Source organism: Lathyrus oleraceus, chromosome 5, assembly GCF_024323335.1.
Source record: "Lathyrus oleraceus cultivar Zhongwan6 chromosome 5, CAAS_Psat_ZW6_1.0, whole genome shotgun sequence".
Classification (NCBI taxonomy): domain Eukaryota; kingdom Viridiplantae; phylum Streptophyta; class Magnoliopsida; order Fabales; family Fabaceae; genus Lathyrus; species Lathyrus oleraceus.
The window spans coordinates 349,837,727-349,854,839 of NC_066583.1; the positions used below are offsets into that span (position 1 = coordinate 349,837,727).

The window sequence follows — 17,113 nt, forward strand, 5'->3', positions numbered from 1 at the left end:
ATGATTAGTTGGCACCTAATTAGCAGCTCCAATTTTATGAAGAACATCATACTTCACACTCAAATCGCTTGCTGACAACTTCCCTTTACTTGGCCATTCCTTTACTTGTTTAGCAGTAATCTCTCTGCAAATAACATTTTCAGAGACTTCCACTTCAGCTTGTTCTTCTTCATTTCTTCCCAAAAATCTACTTATGATTTTAGGAGAAAAATACACACATCTTCCTCTGACATACACTTTTCTAAACTCCTTGCTCCTCTTGTTATCACATTCCTTAGAGATATTCACAATAAATTCTTTAACACGCATTTCATAACACTTGCCAAAGCCAATTGCAGTTTTCATTAACCCAACTTCTTGAATCAGACTCATCACCTATTTGCATTCAAAAGCATTTTTGCCCTGTTCTCTTTCTAATGCTAGTCTTGTTTGATAAACCAACTTCCATTTTTCTACATTCTCCATAGAGTGAAAGGAAATGTTGTCAATTTGAACTTCAGGAATATTTGTCGGAATCTTCTTCCTAGAAGCTTGCTTTCTGGCAGTAGAAATGATATCCTGAACATTGTGTTCAACATCATGGTCAGATTCACTAGACTCAGAAGGAATTTCCTTCCTCTTAAGAGATTTCTTCTGGGAGACAGGAGTAATAACCTTGCTCTGTCTTTTTGTAGGGCCAACACTAGTTCTTCTCCTGAGAGATTTACAGGGCGTGCTAGAGGATTCAATAGCTTGACCTTTTTTGTTCTTCAACATTTTAGCTATTCTTGGAGCCAGTCTTTGACCAATAGGCACATGATTAGAGTCCAGATCCTCTATATTCACTATGTTAGTAGATTGATCATTTTTATCGATGGAGTTTCCTTCTTTTTCATCCAGACCACCAGGAATCCCATCAGACTCCTCTTTGTCTTTCGATTTTTCAGGAGATTGAGTAGACACATTGACATCAGATTTATCCATAGGGGTTTCAGTAGTGTTATCAGGTTGGGCCCTGGATGTGGAGACATTCGACAAAACATCAGTCTTATGTTAAATACCCAACACTTGAGAGATCAACACACAAATATTCTTATCCACGTCACCTCTGTATGCAATGATCATGCTAGATTTACTCAAAATAGTAGCAAACCTAGGTATATTACTAGTTCTATAAGCTTTAACATCTTTCTTAACATTTGGCATAACAAGACATTCTTTAGAAGAACCAATATTAGGTTCGACATTAATGGGATAAAGGTACAGGCTAGTCATAGAATGGGGTTTCTTTATAGCAGTAGAGGGTTCTAGAATTTTTACATTTCTAGCAGCCATGGATGGAGAGAAATAAGTACTTACTTTAGAGGGCTTGGATTTTCTGGAAGCATATGATCTAGCCTTCCTTATAGGGGTTGCATGGCCAAGAACCATCGCGAAGGGAACGACATCGGTAATGACATCAGAGAGATATATCTCAATACCAACATTTTTAGGGTTCGATTGCTCCTTGGTGTGGTTGCTAGGAGTTGAGATAGAAGGTTGAGACATTTTGGATATTTGAGGTATGGACTTTGAAGAGAAGATAGAAAGATGAGGGTGACTGGGAGTAAGGTTGAGAAAGAGAGAGAGAGTAAAGCAGGTAACATGAATGATGTTGATAGAGTATCTAGGATGGAGTGTTAGGAAAATAAGGAAGGGTCGTAATGATATTCCTTGAGTTTTGTGCACCATTAAATGGAGGGAAGAGAAAATTTGATTTCCATATCTTCATATCAGTAATTGCTATAATTAATAAAGCATGCAAATGCCCAATTCACCCCTTAACTTTTCAAACTGGGTTGCATCTAAAGCTTTAGTGAAAATATCTTCCAGTTGCTTCTAAGTGGTTACATGTTCAAGAGTAACAATTTTGTCTTCAACAAGATCCCTGATAAAATATTGAAGAATATCATATTGCTTAGTTCTGCTGTGATGAATAAGATTCTTGGATATGTTGATAGCACTCAGGTTGTCACAATATAATGTCATGACATCTTGCTGGACATTGTATTCCTCTAACATTTGTTTCATCTAAATTAATTGAGAGCAACTTCTTCCTGCTGCAATATATTCAGTCTCAGCCGTAGATAATGACACACTATTTTTTCTTCTTGCTTAACCAAGATATAAAATTATTTACCAAGAAGAAACATCCTCCAAAAGTACTCTTTCTATCATCAGCACTGTCTGCCCAATCTGCATCACAATATCCTATAAGCAAGGAATTTGCATTATGAGAATACAACATTTTATAGTCACTAGTTCCATTGATGTACTTCAGGATCCTTTTCACTTGAGGAATATGACTCATTTTGGGTTCATACTGATACCTTGAACATACTTCTATAACAAATGTAATGTCAGGTCTGCTAACTATAAGATACATCAAACTACCAATCATACTCTTGTACATACATTGATCCATATTTACACCTTTTTCATCTTTGGTCAATTTCAAGTGGGTTGGTGCAGGTCTTCTTTTATGACTAGCATTTTCCATGCCAAACTTCTTTACTATACTCTTAGCATACTTGCTTGAGAGATATAAATAGTGTCATCCATTTGTTTGACTTGGAGCCCAAGAAAGTAAGTCAATTCACCAACAACACTTATTTCAAATTCAGATTGCATATGCTTGACAAAATCATGAACCATGCTCTTCTTTAACAAACAAGATCTTGTCTATTCCTCATTTCCTGTATCCATTGTTGACAAGGAACTCAAAGAGCCTTTCATACCAGGCCCTAGGTGCTTGCTTTAATCCTTAGAGAGCTTTCCTTAGTTTATAAACATGGTCTAGAGAGTTATGATATATGAACCCTTTGGGTTGTTCAACATAGACTTCTTCATTCAAGTACCCAGTCAAGAAGGCACTTTTCACATCCATTTCAAATATCTTAAATTTAAGCAAACAAGTCACTCCTAAAATTAGTCTTATTAACTCAAGGCAAGCAACATGAGCGAAAGTACCATCAAAATGAACCCCTTCAATTTGAGTGTATCCTTGAGCAACAAATCTAACCTTGTTTATGGTCACAATTCCTTTTTCGTCAGATATGTTCTTGTAGATCCATTTTTCCCAATAGCATTCATTCCTTTAGGTCCAGGAACTAAGTCCCATACTTAATTTCTTATAAAATTCCCTAGTTCTTCTTGTATAGAATTGATCCAAAATTTATCAATCAAGGCTTCCTTCACATTTTTTGGTTCAAACTTTGAGATAAAGAAATCATTTGATATTACCAATAATGAGTTTTGTTGGATGATCTTTTTGATTTCTGATAGAGGGACCTTTGTTGACTTGATGGTTGTCTGGTTCAGTGCCTCCTGGTTCACTATTTGACTTAATAACTCCCTCATTTTCAGAAGTGTCAATCTGCTGAAATGATGTCCCAACGTCTTCATCAACATCAGTCCCTTTTTTTGTGATATTATCATCCACTAACACGTTGATCGATTCCATCATGACTTTGTTTATGGAATTAAAAACTCTATAGGATCTACTATTTCTAGAGTACCCCAAAAATATTCCTTCATCACTCTTGGGATCCATCTTTCTTCTTTCTTCTCAATCAGCCAAAATGTAGCATTTTCTTCCAAATACATGAAAGTATTTAACAGTAGGCTTCCTTCCTTTCCATAGTTCATAAAGAGTAGCCGAAGTACTAGTTCTTAGAGTCACTCTATTATGAATATAGAAGGCAGCATTCATTACATCAGCCCAAAAATGACAGGGTAGTTGTTTCACATGAAGCATGACTCTAGCTGATTCTTGTAGAGTCATGTTCTTGCATTCAACAACTTTATTTTGCTGAGGGGTGATGGGAGAAGAGAGTGTAGCAAGAGCATTTGCCATCCGATTATCATCTCGAGGAATATGATGGAAGTCAACCTCAGTGAAGAACATTGAAATCCTCCTCACATAATCTCTGTATGGGATGAGGCCAGGCTGATTTGTCTCCGATTCACCCTTAATTTGATTAACAACAAGGGCCGAATCACCATAAACATCAAGATGCTTAATCCTAAGATCAATACACTCCGCCATACTATTCATTCATTTGAAAGTGAGCCTTGCTGTAAAAGGAAAATGTGTGCCCTGAGGAGTAATAATCACTGCCCCAGTACCATTTCCATATTTATTTACAGCGCCATCACACACCATGCTCCATCGGGAACCAGGCTCTGGCCCTTCATCGAGTGTAGGCTCATTGCAATCTTTCATTTTCAAATACAGAATCTCCTCATCAAGGAAGTCGTACTAAACTGACTGATAATCTTCAATTGGTTGATGTGCCAATTGGTCAGCCAAGATACTACAATTAATAGCTTTCTGAGCTCAATACTCAATGTCATACTTAGAGAACAACATTTACCGACGGGAAATCCTCCCAATTAAAGCAGGTTTCTCAAAGATATACTTGATTGGATCCATTTTGGATATCAACCAAGTCGTATGATTTAACATATACAGGCGTAAGCGCTTAGCAACCCAAGCCAAAACACAATATGTTTTCTCCAGCATTGAGTATCGAGACTCACAATAAATGAACTTCTTACTCAGATAGTAGATGGCATACTCTTTTTTCCCTGATTCCTCTTGCAGACCTAGTACACAACCCATAGAGTCTTCAAGAACAGTCAGATACATAATCAAGGGTCTCCCTTCCACAGGTGGAGACAGAATCAGAGGCTCGGACATAAACTCTTTAATACTGTCAAAGGCCTTCTGGCAATCCTAGGTCTAATCATTACGCTGATCTTTCCGGAGGAGCTTGAATATAGGCGCACATGTGGCAGTCATGTGAGAAATAAATCTGGAAATATAATTCAAGCGGCCAAGAAAACCTCGGACTTGCTTCTCAGTTTTGGGTGCAGGCATCTCTTGTATTGCTTTGACATTGGCAAGATCAACTTGAATACCTCTCTCGCTGACAATAAAGCCCAATAACTTGCCGGAACGGACTCCAAATATGCACTTGTTAGGATTCAGACGAAGCTTGTACTTCCTCAAACGCTGAAAAAGCTTCAACAAGTGCTCTACATGTCCAACTTCTGTTCTCGACTTTGCAGTCATATCATCAACATATACCTCAATCTCTTTGTGCATCATATCATGAAATAAGGTAGTCATAGCTCGTTGATACGTGGCTCTGGCGTTCTTCAAACCGAAGGGCATCACTCGATAGCAGAATGTTCCCCAAGGTGTGATGAATGTTGTCTTCTCCATATCCTCGGCTGCCATTTTAATTTGGTTATAACCGGAAAATCCGTCCATAAATGAGAAGGCATTGAATTTAGTTGTATTTTCTACCAACATATCAATATGTGGTAGAGGAAAATCATCTTTCGGACTAGCTTTATTCAAGTCTCTATAGTCCACACACATTCGGACTTTTCCATCTTTCTTAGGCACAAGCACAATATTGGCCACCCATTGAGGATATGTAGAAGTCACCAGAAACCCCGCATCGATTTGCTTCTGAACTTCTTCTTTAATCTTCACTGCCATATCGGGATGAGTTCTTCTGAGCTTCTGCTTCACAGGCACGCACTTAGGCTTCAAAGGCAGGAAATGTTGCACGATATCAGTATCTAGACCAGGCATGTCTTCATATGACCAGGCAAAGACGTCGGCGTATTCTCGTAGCAATTCAATCAACCCCTTCTTAACAGATTCTTCCAGGAGTTCCCCAATCTTCACTTCTCGAACACAATCTTCAGACCCCAAGTTGACTGTTTCCAGATTCTCAAGATGTGGCTGAATGATCTTCTCTTCGTGCTCAAGTAGACGGGTAATCTCATCAGGAATCTCTTTAACATCATCTTCTTCGGCCCCAAATACAGGGAACTCAAAGTTGGGAGATGGTGTTGGATCATTATGTTCAATAGGTTTGATCAACCTACATAATGATTTTGGATATAAAAGAGATTTTAGAATTCAAACAAGGCAAATCATTATGCAGATGAAAAGATTGATTTTATTCTATTTTAAAAGTTTTTTGTGATCACCAGTTTCATGCAAAAAACTAAAAAGTGAAAATAATTTGGAGAAACAAACATTTAACATGAATTTATTGAATGAATATCATTGTATTTATGGGCCAACAATGTCATCACTTCTCCTTTTGGCATGGGAGAAGGGTTTTTTAAACAAAAATGAACATTACGTGGACTTATGTACGACTTTTGGAACATCAACAGCGACCCAGTTATTGCATACCCCTCTAGGGATGACAAAGTTTCATTAGAATCTTCCTCTGCATCATCTTCCATAACAGCAGCAGCCTCCTGGTCTTCGACGGTGTGGATGAAACCACCACTCTGAAACAGACCGTGCTCGTTGAAGGTGCCTGTAGAGTACCCTATGCCAACCCGGGATTTATTGTCTTCCAGCTTGATCATTTGTCGTAAACCAGTAGTTGCGTCATGCTTAATGTCCAACTTCGCATCATTATAGGACGCAAATGAAGAAGTTCCTTTCTTAGAAGGCTCAGCAATAGACAAAGCTTGGAACGGAGTCCCAACTTCGTCCTCAGCATCAATGTAAGAAAGGGAAGCCAAATGGCTTACCAAGAGAGCCTTCTCTCCCCCTACCACCACCAACTTTTTGTTCTTGACGAACTTCAACTTTTGGTGTAGAGTGGATGTCACGGCGCCTGCCTCGTGAATCCATGATCTGCCCAACAAACAGCTATATGATGGGTGGATATCCATGACTTGAAAAGTGACATGGAAATCACTAGGTCTTATCTTGACTGGGAGTTCAACCTCGCCAATCACTGTTTTGCGCGATCCATCAAAAGCCTTGACGACCACTCCACTCTGCCTCATGGGGGGGCCCTGGTAAGAAAGTTTGGCCACAGTGGATTTTGGCAACACATTCAACGATGATCCAGTGTCTACCAGTACATTAGACATGGCATCATCCTTGCAATTCATGGAGATGTGAAGTGCCAAATTATGGTCTCTTCCCTCCTCGGGGAGATCAACATCGCAGAAACTCAGGTTGTTACAAGCAGTAATGTTTGCAACAATGTTATCAAATTGCTCTATTGTGACATCATGATCTACATACGCCACGTACAACACCTTCTGCAAAGCTTCACGGTGTGGCTCAGAGTTCATTAATAAAGACATCACATATATCTTTAAAGGCGTTTGTAGAAGTTGATCTACAACATTGTATTCACTCCTCTTGATGAGCCTCAACATCTCACAACAATCCTCTCTAATCCTGCCATTCTGGCCAGCAGGGACAGGAGTTCTAACATCAGCGACAGGTCTATTAACAACAAGTGTCAGATTCGGAGAATTGGAAGAATTTCCCACATGACGGGTAGCACTATCAGCTCTTCTGGTGTCAGCCTGGGGTTTCGGAGGTGCCGAGAAAACACGACCACTACGGGTCAAACCGTTGACATCAACAATATTCACAACAGAAGTGGAGGGTAAGGGCACCTCCTTCCCATCTTCCAATGCCACAGCATTATAAAGATAGGGAACAACTTTGTTGGAAGAGTATGGGACAGGGCCGGCTGGCTTAATGATGAGAGAGGGAGAAGCCTTCTGCTTGATGCCACCGTATCGGACGATAATAGGCTCAGGTATCCTGAATATAGGGGATATCACATTAACTTCATCCTCGTAACGATTCTGAAGTATCTCTATCACACCCTGATCCAACATTTCTTGGATGTCTTTCCTGACTTGACAACATCCTCTCTCATTGACAGTGCATACACGGTAACTGTCATGGTCATGCTCGTAGTGATTATATTCACACAACAGTCTGTGCATCTCGACCAAAGCTTGTTGGATGTGGCTGACATATCGGACCTTATATTAACCAGGGCAACCTTGAATCATATTGACAACAGATTTCCCATGCTCGGGCAATGGGTTCTTCTTCACGTTAGGACCTACGCCCTCGAAAAACAATATACTACTTCTCACAAGGTCTTGAACCTTGGTCTTCAACGTGTAGCAATTCTCCACATCATGTCCGGGAGCACCGAAATGATAAACACATTGAAGCTCAGGCTTATACCTCCACATTGAAGCAGGTGGGTCACGTGGAGTGATTCACTTTCTTTCAATTAAAGAAGGATATAGCTCTGCGTAGGTCATGGGAATAGGATCAAAAGTGACCCTTTTCCTATCATAACTCGTGCTAGTCTGGTTGTTATTTCGAGGCTGGTAGGCCTGCTATTGAGGACAATGTTGTTGTTGCTGATAGTGTTGATATTGTTGTTGCTGGTTCTGATTATGATGCTGATATTGCTGATTTTCTCTCTGAAAACAGGTGCTATATGAGCCACCTGGTGCGGATTACTGGCTGGACACACAGTCTTCCTCTTCACAAAGGGTCTTTTGAATTTAATATGGGAGGTTACAGCATGTGCCTCACCATCTTTCTTCTTCACAAATGCCCCATAAAGTTTGGCAGAAGAGCCTTCTTCTCTAGTCAGGCGCCCTACCCTGACTCCTTCCTCTAGACGCATCCCCATGTTCACCATCTCGGTGAAGTCAGAAGGAGCGCTAGCAAGCATCCGCTCATAATAAAATGAATCAAGGTCTCCAGAAAGCTCTTTCTCTTATAGCGGAGGCACGATCTGTGCACCAATTCTCGCCACCTCTGGGCGTACTCCTCAAAAGTTTCCTTATCCTTCTGGGACATGTCCCTCAGTTGGTCCCTATCGGGAGCCATATCAACATTGTATTTGTATTGCTTGACGAAGGCTTCACCAAGGTCATTGAAGGAGCGGATGTTCGCACTATCCAGGCCCATGTACCATCTCAAAGCGGCACCGGACAAGCTGTCCTGGAAATAGTGGATTAGGAGCTGATCATTGTCGGTCTGAGTCAACATTTTTCGTGCATACATAACCAAGTGGCTGTGCGGGCAAGTGTTTCCTTTGTACTTTTCAAACTCAGGCACTTTGAGTTTGACAGGAATCTTGACATTAGGAACCAGGCAAAGTTCAGCAGCGGACTTGCCAAAGAGGTCCTTCCCTCTGAGAGTTTTGAGTTCCTTGTGAAGCTCAAGGAATTGATCGTTCATAGCATCCATTTTATCATACACGTCTGGGCCCTCAGATGGCTCAGAGTGGTAAATGGTGTCATCTACTCTCGATAAAGTATGCACGATTGGAGGTGGCATAGCAAGGACCGGGCTAGATGTCGGCAAAGAAGGAAAAGTTGGGGCGAGATCCTCTAGAGCAATGTTCGCGGGCATCCCCCAGGGAAACCCGGCTGGCATAGCAGTAGGCGCAAAGTGGGCACTGGCAGCAGGTACGGTTGAGGAAGCAATCTCAGAAATGACTGTCCTCTGGGGAGGAGTTGAAGGCGTTGGAGAAGACTAGCTTTGGGCGGCCAAGAATGACTCCATTAGGGTAGTCAATCTTGCCACTTCCTCCTTCAATTCTCTGTTCTCTTAGTCTAGGTGATCCATTAGTTTTAATGAGTTGGCTCTGATGTAGTACCAGTGCGTCAGCTTGCCTTCAAAATAAATGAAGAACACATAGTTAGACCATTGAACAAGAAGCCTGGAGCAAAACCTGCTTATGCACATGATGCATGTAATGCTCGTGCATATGATTTATTTTTAATCAGAGGAACTTTAGAGTTATATTTGCAAATATCGGAAATATTAATCATTTAGACATATATGGAAATATCATATCAATAATATCTGGAAAAATTTTACACCAAAGAAGTACAGTCCTGGTAATACAAGAGAGAAGGAAAATGAACATCCTATGGAACCCTAGAAACAATCATCCAAAGCTCTCGAGACCGGAAGATAAGCTGCACGAAGCCTCTTCACCTCTCGCTCATAGACTGCCTCCATATTTGCCTTCTCTTTGGCGAGTCGATCGTACTTCCTCTTCCAAAACCTGGAAGACTGAGGAAGAAGAGAAGTCACCACATCATTAGGCTCATCGATAACCTGATGCTCAAGAAACTCTATTAACGCATCCTTATCTCTAAGCTGCTGAAGTAGCTCCTCTCGCTCACGGACCCAAGCACGCGAACGATCTTTGTCTCTCAACTTCTCTACTCCTTGGTCAGGGAGGGTTGAAGGTCCATCCATAACCAAAGGTGTAGGTATCGGGTAATCATAAGGCATAAGGTCCTCGGAAGCTCTCCTCCTAACCCATGAGGTGTAGGGTTCCAAGGCAATACAATTCTTCGGACCAAGATCTTTCCTTCATTTCCTATGAATCTTGCGCCAAGCGCGGACCATCCTGACCTTCAAGTTTTAGGGATCTTTACCCTCTTGAAAGAACACACCTTCTAACAGAATGTTGTTAGGGGTATCCTTTAAGGGGAACCCAAGCTGACGACGTGCCAAAATAGGGTTGTAATTAATCCCACCACATGTACCAAGAAGAGGCATATTTGAGAATTCACCACAAGAGTCAATAATCTGCACACCATCATATACACGGTTGTACCAAAAGATATCATCATTAGTGAGAGACATAAGTCTCATGGACCACCATAGACATCCTTTGTTCTCCTTGAAGGCGACCGTCTGTGGCAAGTGCGAAATAAACCACTTGTACAACAGAGGTAAACAACACACAATGATACCACCACCCTTTACATTCCTCACATGCAAAGAGAAATAATTGTCACCTAACAAAGTAGGAATGGGATTAAGAGTAGAGAAAATCCTAATAGCGTTCACATCCACAAACTTGTCGATGTTGGGGAATAACACTAGCCCATAGATGAGAAGTACAAATATGGCCTCAAAGGCGTCCTCACTCATGGCCTTCCCATACATAGTAGCTTGAGCAATGAGGAAATCAGATGGAGACCTTGAATTCCACCCTTGGTAGTCATATGAGCACCAATAATAGATTCATCTATATGCAACAGATCAACAATCTCTTGAGAAGTAGGAACCCTCTTCCAGCCATTGAACGACAACTGATCTAGAATCGGTATACCCGCAAGATAGGCATACTCCTCAAGCGTAGGCAAAACCTGGAAATCCGGAAATGTGAAGCAACGGTACAAGGGATCATAGAACTGCACCAAGACACTCATCAAACTTTCATCCACCTGAGTAGCAAGAATAGACAGAAGCTTCCCATGACGAGCCTTGAACTCCAAGGGATCTAATACATAGGATGTCAAACTCCTTAACTCTTTCAAGTCGGGTTGATGAAACTGTACTTCTTTTTATTCCTTCTTTGTCTATCCATGTCTGAAAATTTGCAAATAGACCTCTTAAGTTCCTTGAAAATTTTCTCATTGTTGATGATATGGATGTATATGAATGCATGAATGCATGGATGCAACAATCACACTCAAGGATCAAGAAAATCACACCACACAAAGGTCATGGGATGGATCAAGTCATCCTTAATATCAATCATCCATTTTGGTGGATTATGGTTTACACCCTATCAACACCCAAGTTCCATTGATATTAAGGATGTACAAGAACGGATCAACCATATGTCACAGGTTTGTTGCAAGTCACGAGCATGGAGTCTCGGTTAAGAACCACCCAAAGGGAATGCACTATGGTTAAACTTGACAATCATGTTCTACAAGAGGTTCCCATAGTCATCATCCCATCTTTCGGATATTATCGGATAAACGAATACTCGTATTCCAAAAATATTCTCAAGAGAGACTCTTATGAGTGTAGTATCGCGTAACAATCGTATCAAATCTTACACTTGAACGACCTTCGCACTACGTCCTAAAAATAGGCCAAGACGGGCTAGGTAAACTAAGGTCCTTGGCTTCTAAGGCATATATTTGAAAGAGTAATGCCTAACCCAACTACTCGTGTGACATTCTTGATCCCAACATAACTTCCACCAAGTGAATGGGCTTGCAAGTCAACTTGCTAAGGAATAACTCCACACAAGTCAACAAGACTATGACATTCTCCTATCATAAGTGCACTCGAGTTCGGGTATAAAACTCATCTCACAAGAGACCACCAAGCACACAAGCAATATATATCAAGCAATTCATACATTACAAACAATACAATAATCCCAAATTTGCACAAAAATATGTCACAAATAATATAAACAATACAATACAACAAATGTGAAAAGTAGGTAAAACCCACTAGGCAAATAGTCCCCAGCAGAGTCGCCACTTTTCTGTAGCGGGGTATTCGTTACCTTTACATTTATTGACTAAATCAAAAGTAAATCATACAATTCGAGTCGCCACCACACTTCTATTTATCCAAAGGAAAGGTTAGAAAGAGAACAAAAATCGAGAAGTTTTATCAAATCAAAAACTAATAAAAATGTCAGAGATCTGGGTAAGGGGGTGGTTATGCAATGGGAAGGTTTTAAGCATCCAAAACATCCTTAGTACTCTAAGGGAGCCCTTTTCACAATTGTTGTAAGGTAGGTTGGTATTTGTGAAAATTATTTGTGCAAACATGATTGGGGAGATGAGAGAAGAATATACAAATTATTTACAATTTTGTGTTTGAATGGATAAACCCATTGCCTACGTACCATCTTAAAAAAGATTAGGATCAAAACCTCGTAGTTCGGGGTAAAAATCTCAAAAGAAGTTGGTGAATTGATTATTCAAAAGCCTTAAGGTCTTTTGTTATCAAAGGGAAAAAACTCAACCTAAAACCACAAATCCACCATGTGAGGGAAGCTTCAACATGCTAGTGAGGGGTTAACCCTATAATAAGCATGGAAGGCTTATAGTCCATCACTAAGGATACAAGTGAGTATTATATCATCCACTAAGATAACTCAAACCTAATAGCTAATGTTTATGAAAAGCTTTGGCAAGAAGTGGCCTTTGAAACCACAAAACAATTGAGTGAGTTGTATTTACCAATGAAAAGTATTTACAAAGTAAGGTCAAAGTTGACTTAGGATTCAATTCAAAATAAGTCTTTATGAAAAGAAGTTTGAAAAATCAAAAGCATAGTGCTTAGGTTTATAATTTTGAAAAGCAATGTTAATGTTTGCACCAAAGTTTGGCTTGGGTTAGAGTGGAGGGAAGAAGAAGAATGACTAAGGTCCTAAACATGCAAAGATGAAGGAAGAGAAATAAAACCACAGTGGAGTTCCCTTCTTAAGATCATAGTGATGATCCAAGTTGTTCCCTTTCCTTTGGAATTAGCAAGCAATAAGCAAATAACTCAAGCAATCAAGCACACAATCAAGCTCCTAGGAATCTTCCAATGGCTTTTATATCTCTTATTTTGGATGCTCATGACAATGGTTCTTCTACTTGGCAAGTTTGGGATCCCTAGCACACAAGAACACACAAATAAAAAAGTTCCACAATACAAACAAAGAATGGACAAGAGTGAGTTTAGAATTAAGTCCTTTCCAAGCCTTCTTCAAGATTAAGCATTATGAAGGCATGAGAAAAATTGCATTAACATAAACATGAGCTCATGTGAGCAAAGGGAAAAAGCAAATGAAATAATGTACAAGAATATTAAATTGCATTAATGTAAATTGCAAGAATTAAATGACTTGAACTAAAAGCTAATGATTAGTAGTTAGTGTTAGTGTGCCTTAAGACAATTTAGCGCTATGTTAAGCAATCATAAGTGGACTAATGTAGTAGTCATGCCTATCTGAGGCCGGTCAATAAAACTATAGGCAACAAACACAAGTTAGAGACCATGACTAGTAAGCCAAACTCCTACAACTTGCCATGCCAAAAGAAAAGAAGAATGATCTTGTATTGATTTAGGTTTTTTGCTTCACCAAGAAGCAACCTATCCTTAATGCAAAGCCATTCACTTGATCTTTGATCAAGATGAATTAGATTTGAATCAAGGAAGGTTAAGCCTCTCATATGTCAAGGCTAACCACCAATCTTTAACTCATTGATTAAAAAAAGAAAAAGATGAAGAAGAAGAAGAATAAGAATGTACATGAATTGAAATTCAAATAAAATATCAACACACATTGATCAAACATGAATAGAATCAAGGTCAATCAATGGTAAACAGAAGAAAAATGAAACTTAAAGGTCAAGAAACAAATAAAATATTTTTGGTATTTTTGAGAACTAAAATAATACTTGAATTAAAATAAACAATTAAAGGTCAAACTTCAAATCCATTTCAAATCAACTTGAAAAAGTCCAAATGGATCATCCTAAGTTCAACAAGGCCAAACAAGGTTTGACAAAAAATTTCAGCATTTTTGGAAACCAGAAACTATTTTTAATCAATTAAAAATGAATAAAAAATAACCTAATTGAACTAAAATCTCAAATAAATATCAAATCAATTAAGAAATTGATGAGAATATTTTTCATAGATCCATCATCATTCAAAGAAGTTAAGAAAATATTTTTGCATTTTTTGAATATTGGAAACTATTTAAAATGAATTAAAAATAACCAGAACAGGGAAAATTCACAAAAAATATCAAATGACAAAATAAAAAATATTAAAAATCATTTTCAGAAACTAGAATTAAAAAGGGAAAAATGCAATTGGTCCCATAATTTTTGGAATTAAAATGAAAGAGATATGAATTTTTGAAATAAAATGAAATAAAAAAAATAAAAATGGAAAATCAGAAATTGCCAAAAATCCTGGCGCGTTGGATCAACCTCATTAAATGAGGTGGCACATCCAAGAATCCTCATGCGCGCGCTCACCATGGTCTCAAGTCAAATGAGAAACACATTGAATTATTAAAAGTCATAACACTTAAAGGTCCTGATTCAATCTAGAAAACACAATGGACGGTCCAGATGTGGTCTGGCAACAGGGACGGTGGCGTACACCACTGTCTTCTCCGACGAGCATGCTAGCTCCGGTGGAAGTTGCAGGTTATGAAATCTTGATGAAAACATGTGATCCTCATATCATTGGAAAGCTGGGGTGATGTACATCACTCCTATTGCATTGATTTTCACTCTAGACTCTCATAGAAAGAGAAATCAGAGATGGAAAATTATGGAGTTCAAACTGAACTTGATGGATTTATGAAATTAAGTACACCAATCAATTGCCTCTTATGAGAGGACTTCAGAGGAGTCAATAAATACAAGAAATGAGCAAGAATCAGTGAGTTTCGAATTGAAAAAGTTTGAACAACAACCTTTGAAGTGCAGATCTATGAGGAACGATCCTTCCCAATTCTTGATAGCAGTGTGTTCTTGAGATGGAAACAGAGATAGGCTAAGGAATTAAAGTCCAATAATCAACCAAGGAAGTTGAAAATTGAAACAGAAAAAATGAAGAGAAATTGCCAAATTCCTTAAATGGAGGGTGAGGATTCAGTTCTGCGGCATGTAAGGTGCCTTAAGGATGGATTTGAGTGAAGCTGAGCACCTCTATTTATAGCACAAAGTCATGCAAGCAAGGTGAATTTCATGTGTGCATGAAGTGAGGGCCTCCATGCATGGGCCTGTACAGGTGCATGGGAGGCCCAAATGCAATTGATTTGGCATGCTGAAATCATAATGATCAGGTTTGGACGTGCAAATGTGATTGAATTGGCTTGTGCATGAAGTTTGAACATTGTTTCCATAAATGCACATAAACTTTCATCTCTTCGAAAATGCACCTTACCAACATGCAACATGGACTTGTGGGTAATGGTTGGAAAGGTCTTGACATGAGGAACAATTGTTATGTTGAACAAAAATCCATTTGGAGTTGAGAAATTAATGAAAACTGATCATAATGTTCAAGGTGCAAAACATGTTCATCTGAATTTTGCCAAAATGGACCAACTTCAAGCCCTTCTGTTTCAATGATACAAGCTCCAAATGATAAAACCTTCAACATCAAAGTTTTATATCTTTTCAATACAATCAATTTGGACTCAATTTTGCATAATTTGGATTTTTGATGAGAAAGTTATGGGCAGTTGAAGTTGGACTTTTTCACATTTCAATGACTTTGGTCCAAAGTGACCTATAATGTTTTGTATTATCACATGTACTTATTTTAGGATTATGAAACTTTGTTCAACATAAAAAATGAAGTAGACATCTTAAATTTTCCAATGCATTTTGTTCCACATCAAAATCATGAAAAATGAATGAGTTATGTCCTTGGGAAGTTGACCTAAAGTTAGGGTTTCAGTCAAAATGACCTATAATGTTTTGAAATGGATGTTGACCTTCCAATCTTCAAATAAATTTTTGATGAACATGAAAGTTATTCATATGGTTCTTAAGAACATTTTTCCTCTTGGTGTAGTCTTCATTTGACAAACACATCAAAAGTTAGGTCTTAGTGGATTTCAAAATAGTCAGATGAATTGACTGATCAACTTCTCAAGTCCAAACATCAAATCTTGATGAAATGATGATCGAGGACACTCAAATAAGCTCAAATATGCATGAAATGATGAGTGAAAGAAATTCCCTTGATTGTATTTGATCATAGGTTGAGGTTGCTTCATGAGCAAGGTACAGTTAATGCACAGTTGAATTAGGGTTTCCTTGGGAAACAATCCTTTAGCCCTTTGGTTTGCTTTGATCAAATTGACAAATTGAGATACTTGGGAGGAATATATGATAATTGAGAGCTTTGTGAACCATTATCATGCTTGCTTTCAACTTCACATGGCCATTCTTTGAGCATAGGGGCCTCCTAGGAGCCTTGGATCACATGATTGCTCAAGCTACAAAACAACAGATGTTAGTGACATATTTTTGTGCTTTTGGTTAGTAAACAAAATAAGAAAAGAAATAATATACAATTAAAGCATGCTTGGTGGTCTCAAACCAACTCACACAAGTCCCTCCCTAGGGTAAGGAGCCAAGATGCTATGATCCTTGAGGCAAATGCAATGTGCAATGATATGATGTCATGAGGGATATTAGGGTCAAAATTAGGGTCTTACAGATGGCTTGCCTTTTCTTGAAGCACATGATCCAGCCTTCCTTATAGGGGTTGCATGGCCAAGAACCATCGAGAGGGGAACGACATCGATAATGACATCAGAGAGATCTATCTCAATACCAACAGTTTTAGGGATCGATTTCTCCTTGGTATGGTTGTTAGGAGTTGAGATAAAAGGTTGATACATTTTGGATATTTGAGGCATGGACTTCGAAGAGAAGATACAAAGATGAGGGTAACTGAGAGTAA

The 17,113-nt window shown here is 39.0% G+C and overlaps 1 protein-coding gene across 1 annotated transcript; it reads right to left on the reverse strand.

Moving 5' to 3' along the window:
* Positions 1-375: 375 nt before the first annotated feature.
* LOC127080617 (uncharacterized) lies at positions 376-1,527 on the reverse strand. The gene is made up of 2 exons (XM_051020930.1): positions 1,133-1,527; positions 376-994 (listed from the first exon to the last, which is right to left on the reverse strand). The coding sequence occupies exons 1-2, from the start codon at positions 1,525-1,527 to the stop codon at positions 376-378; spliced, it is 1,014 nt and encodes a 337-aa protein (XP_050876887.1).
* Positions 1,528-17,113: the final 15,586 nt, after the last annotated feature.

Bases quoted from the DNA above. Each gene is read 5' to 3' on its own strand.
- LOC127080617 (XM_051020930.1), bottom strand. From the start codon at position 1,527: ATGTCTCAACCTTCTATCTCAACTCCTAGCAACCACACCAAGGAGCAA. The intron at 995-1,132 runs GTTTGCTACTAT...CTCCACATCCAG, and splicing joins AGAACTAGTAATATACCTAG to GGCCCAACCTGATAACACTA.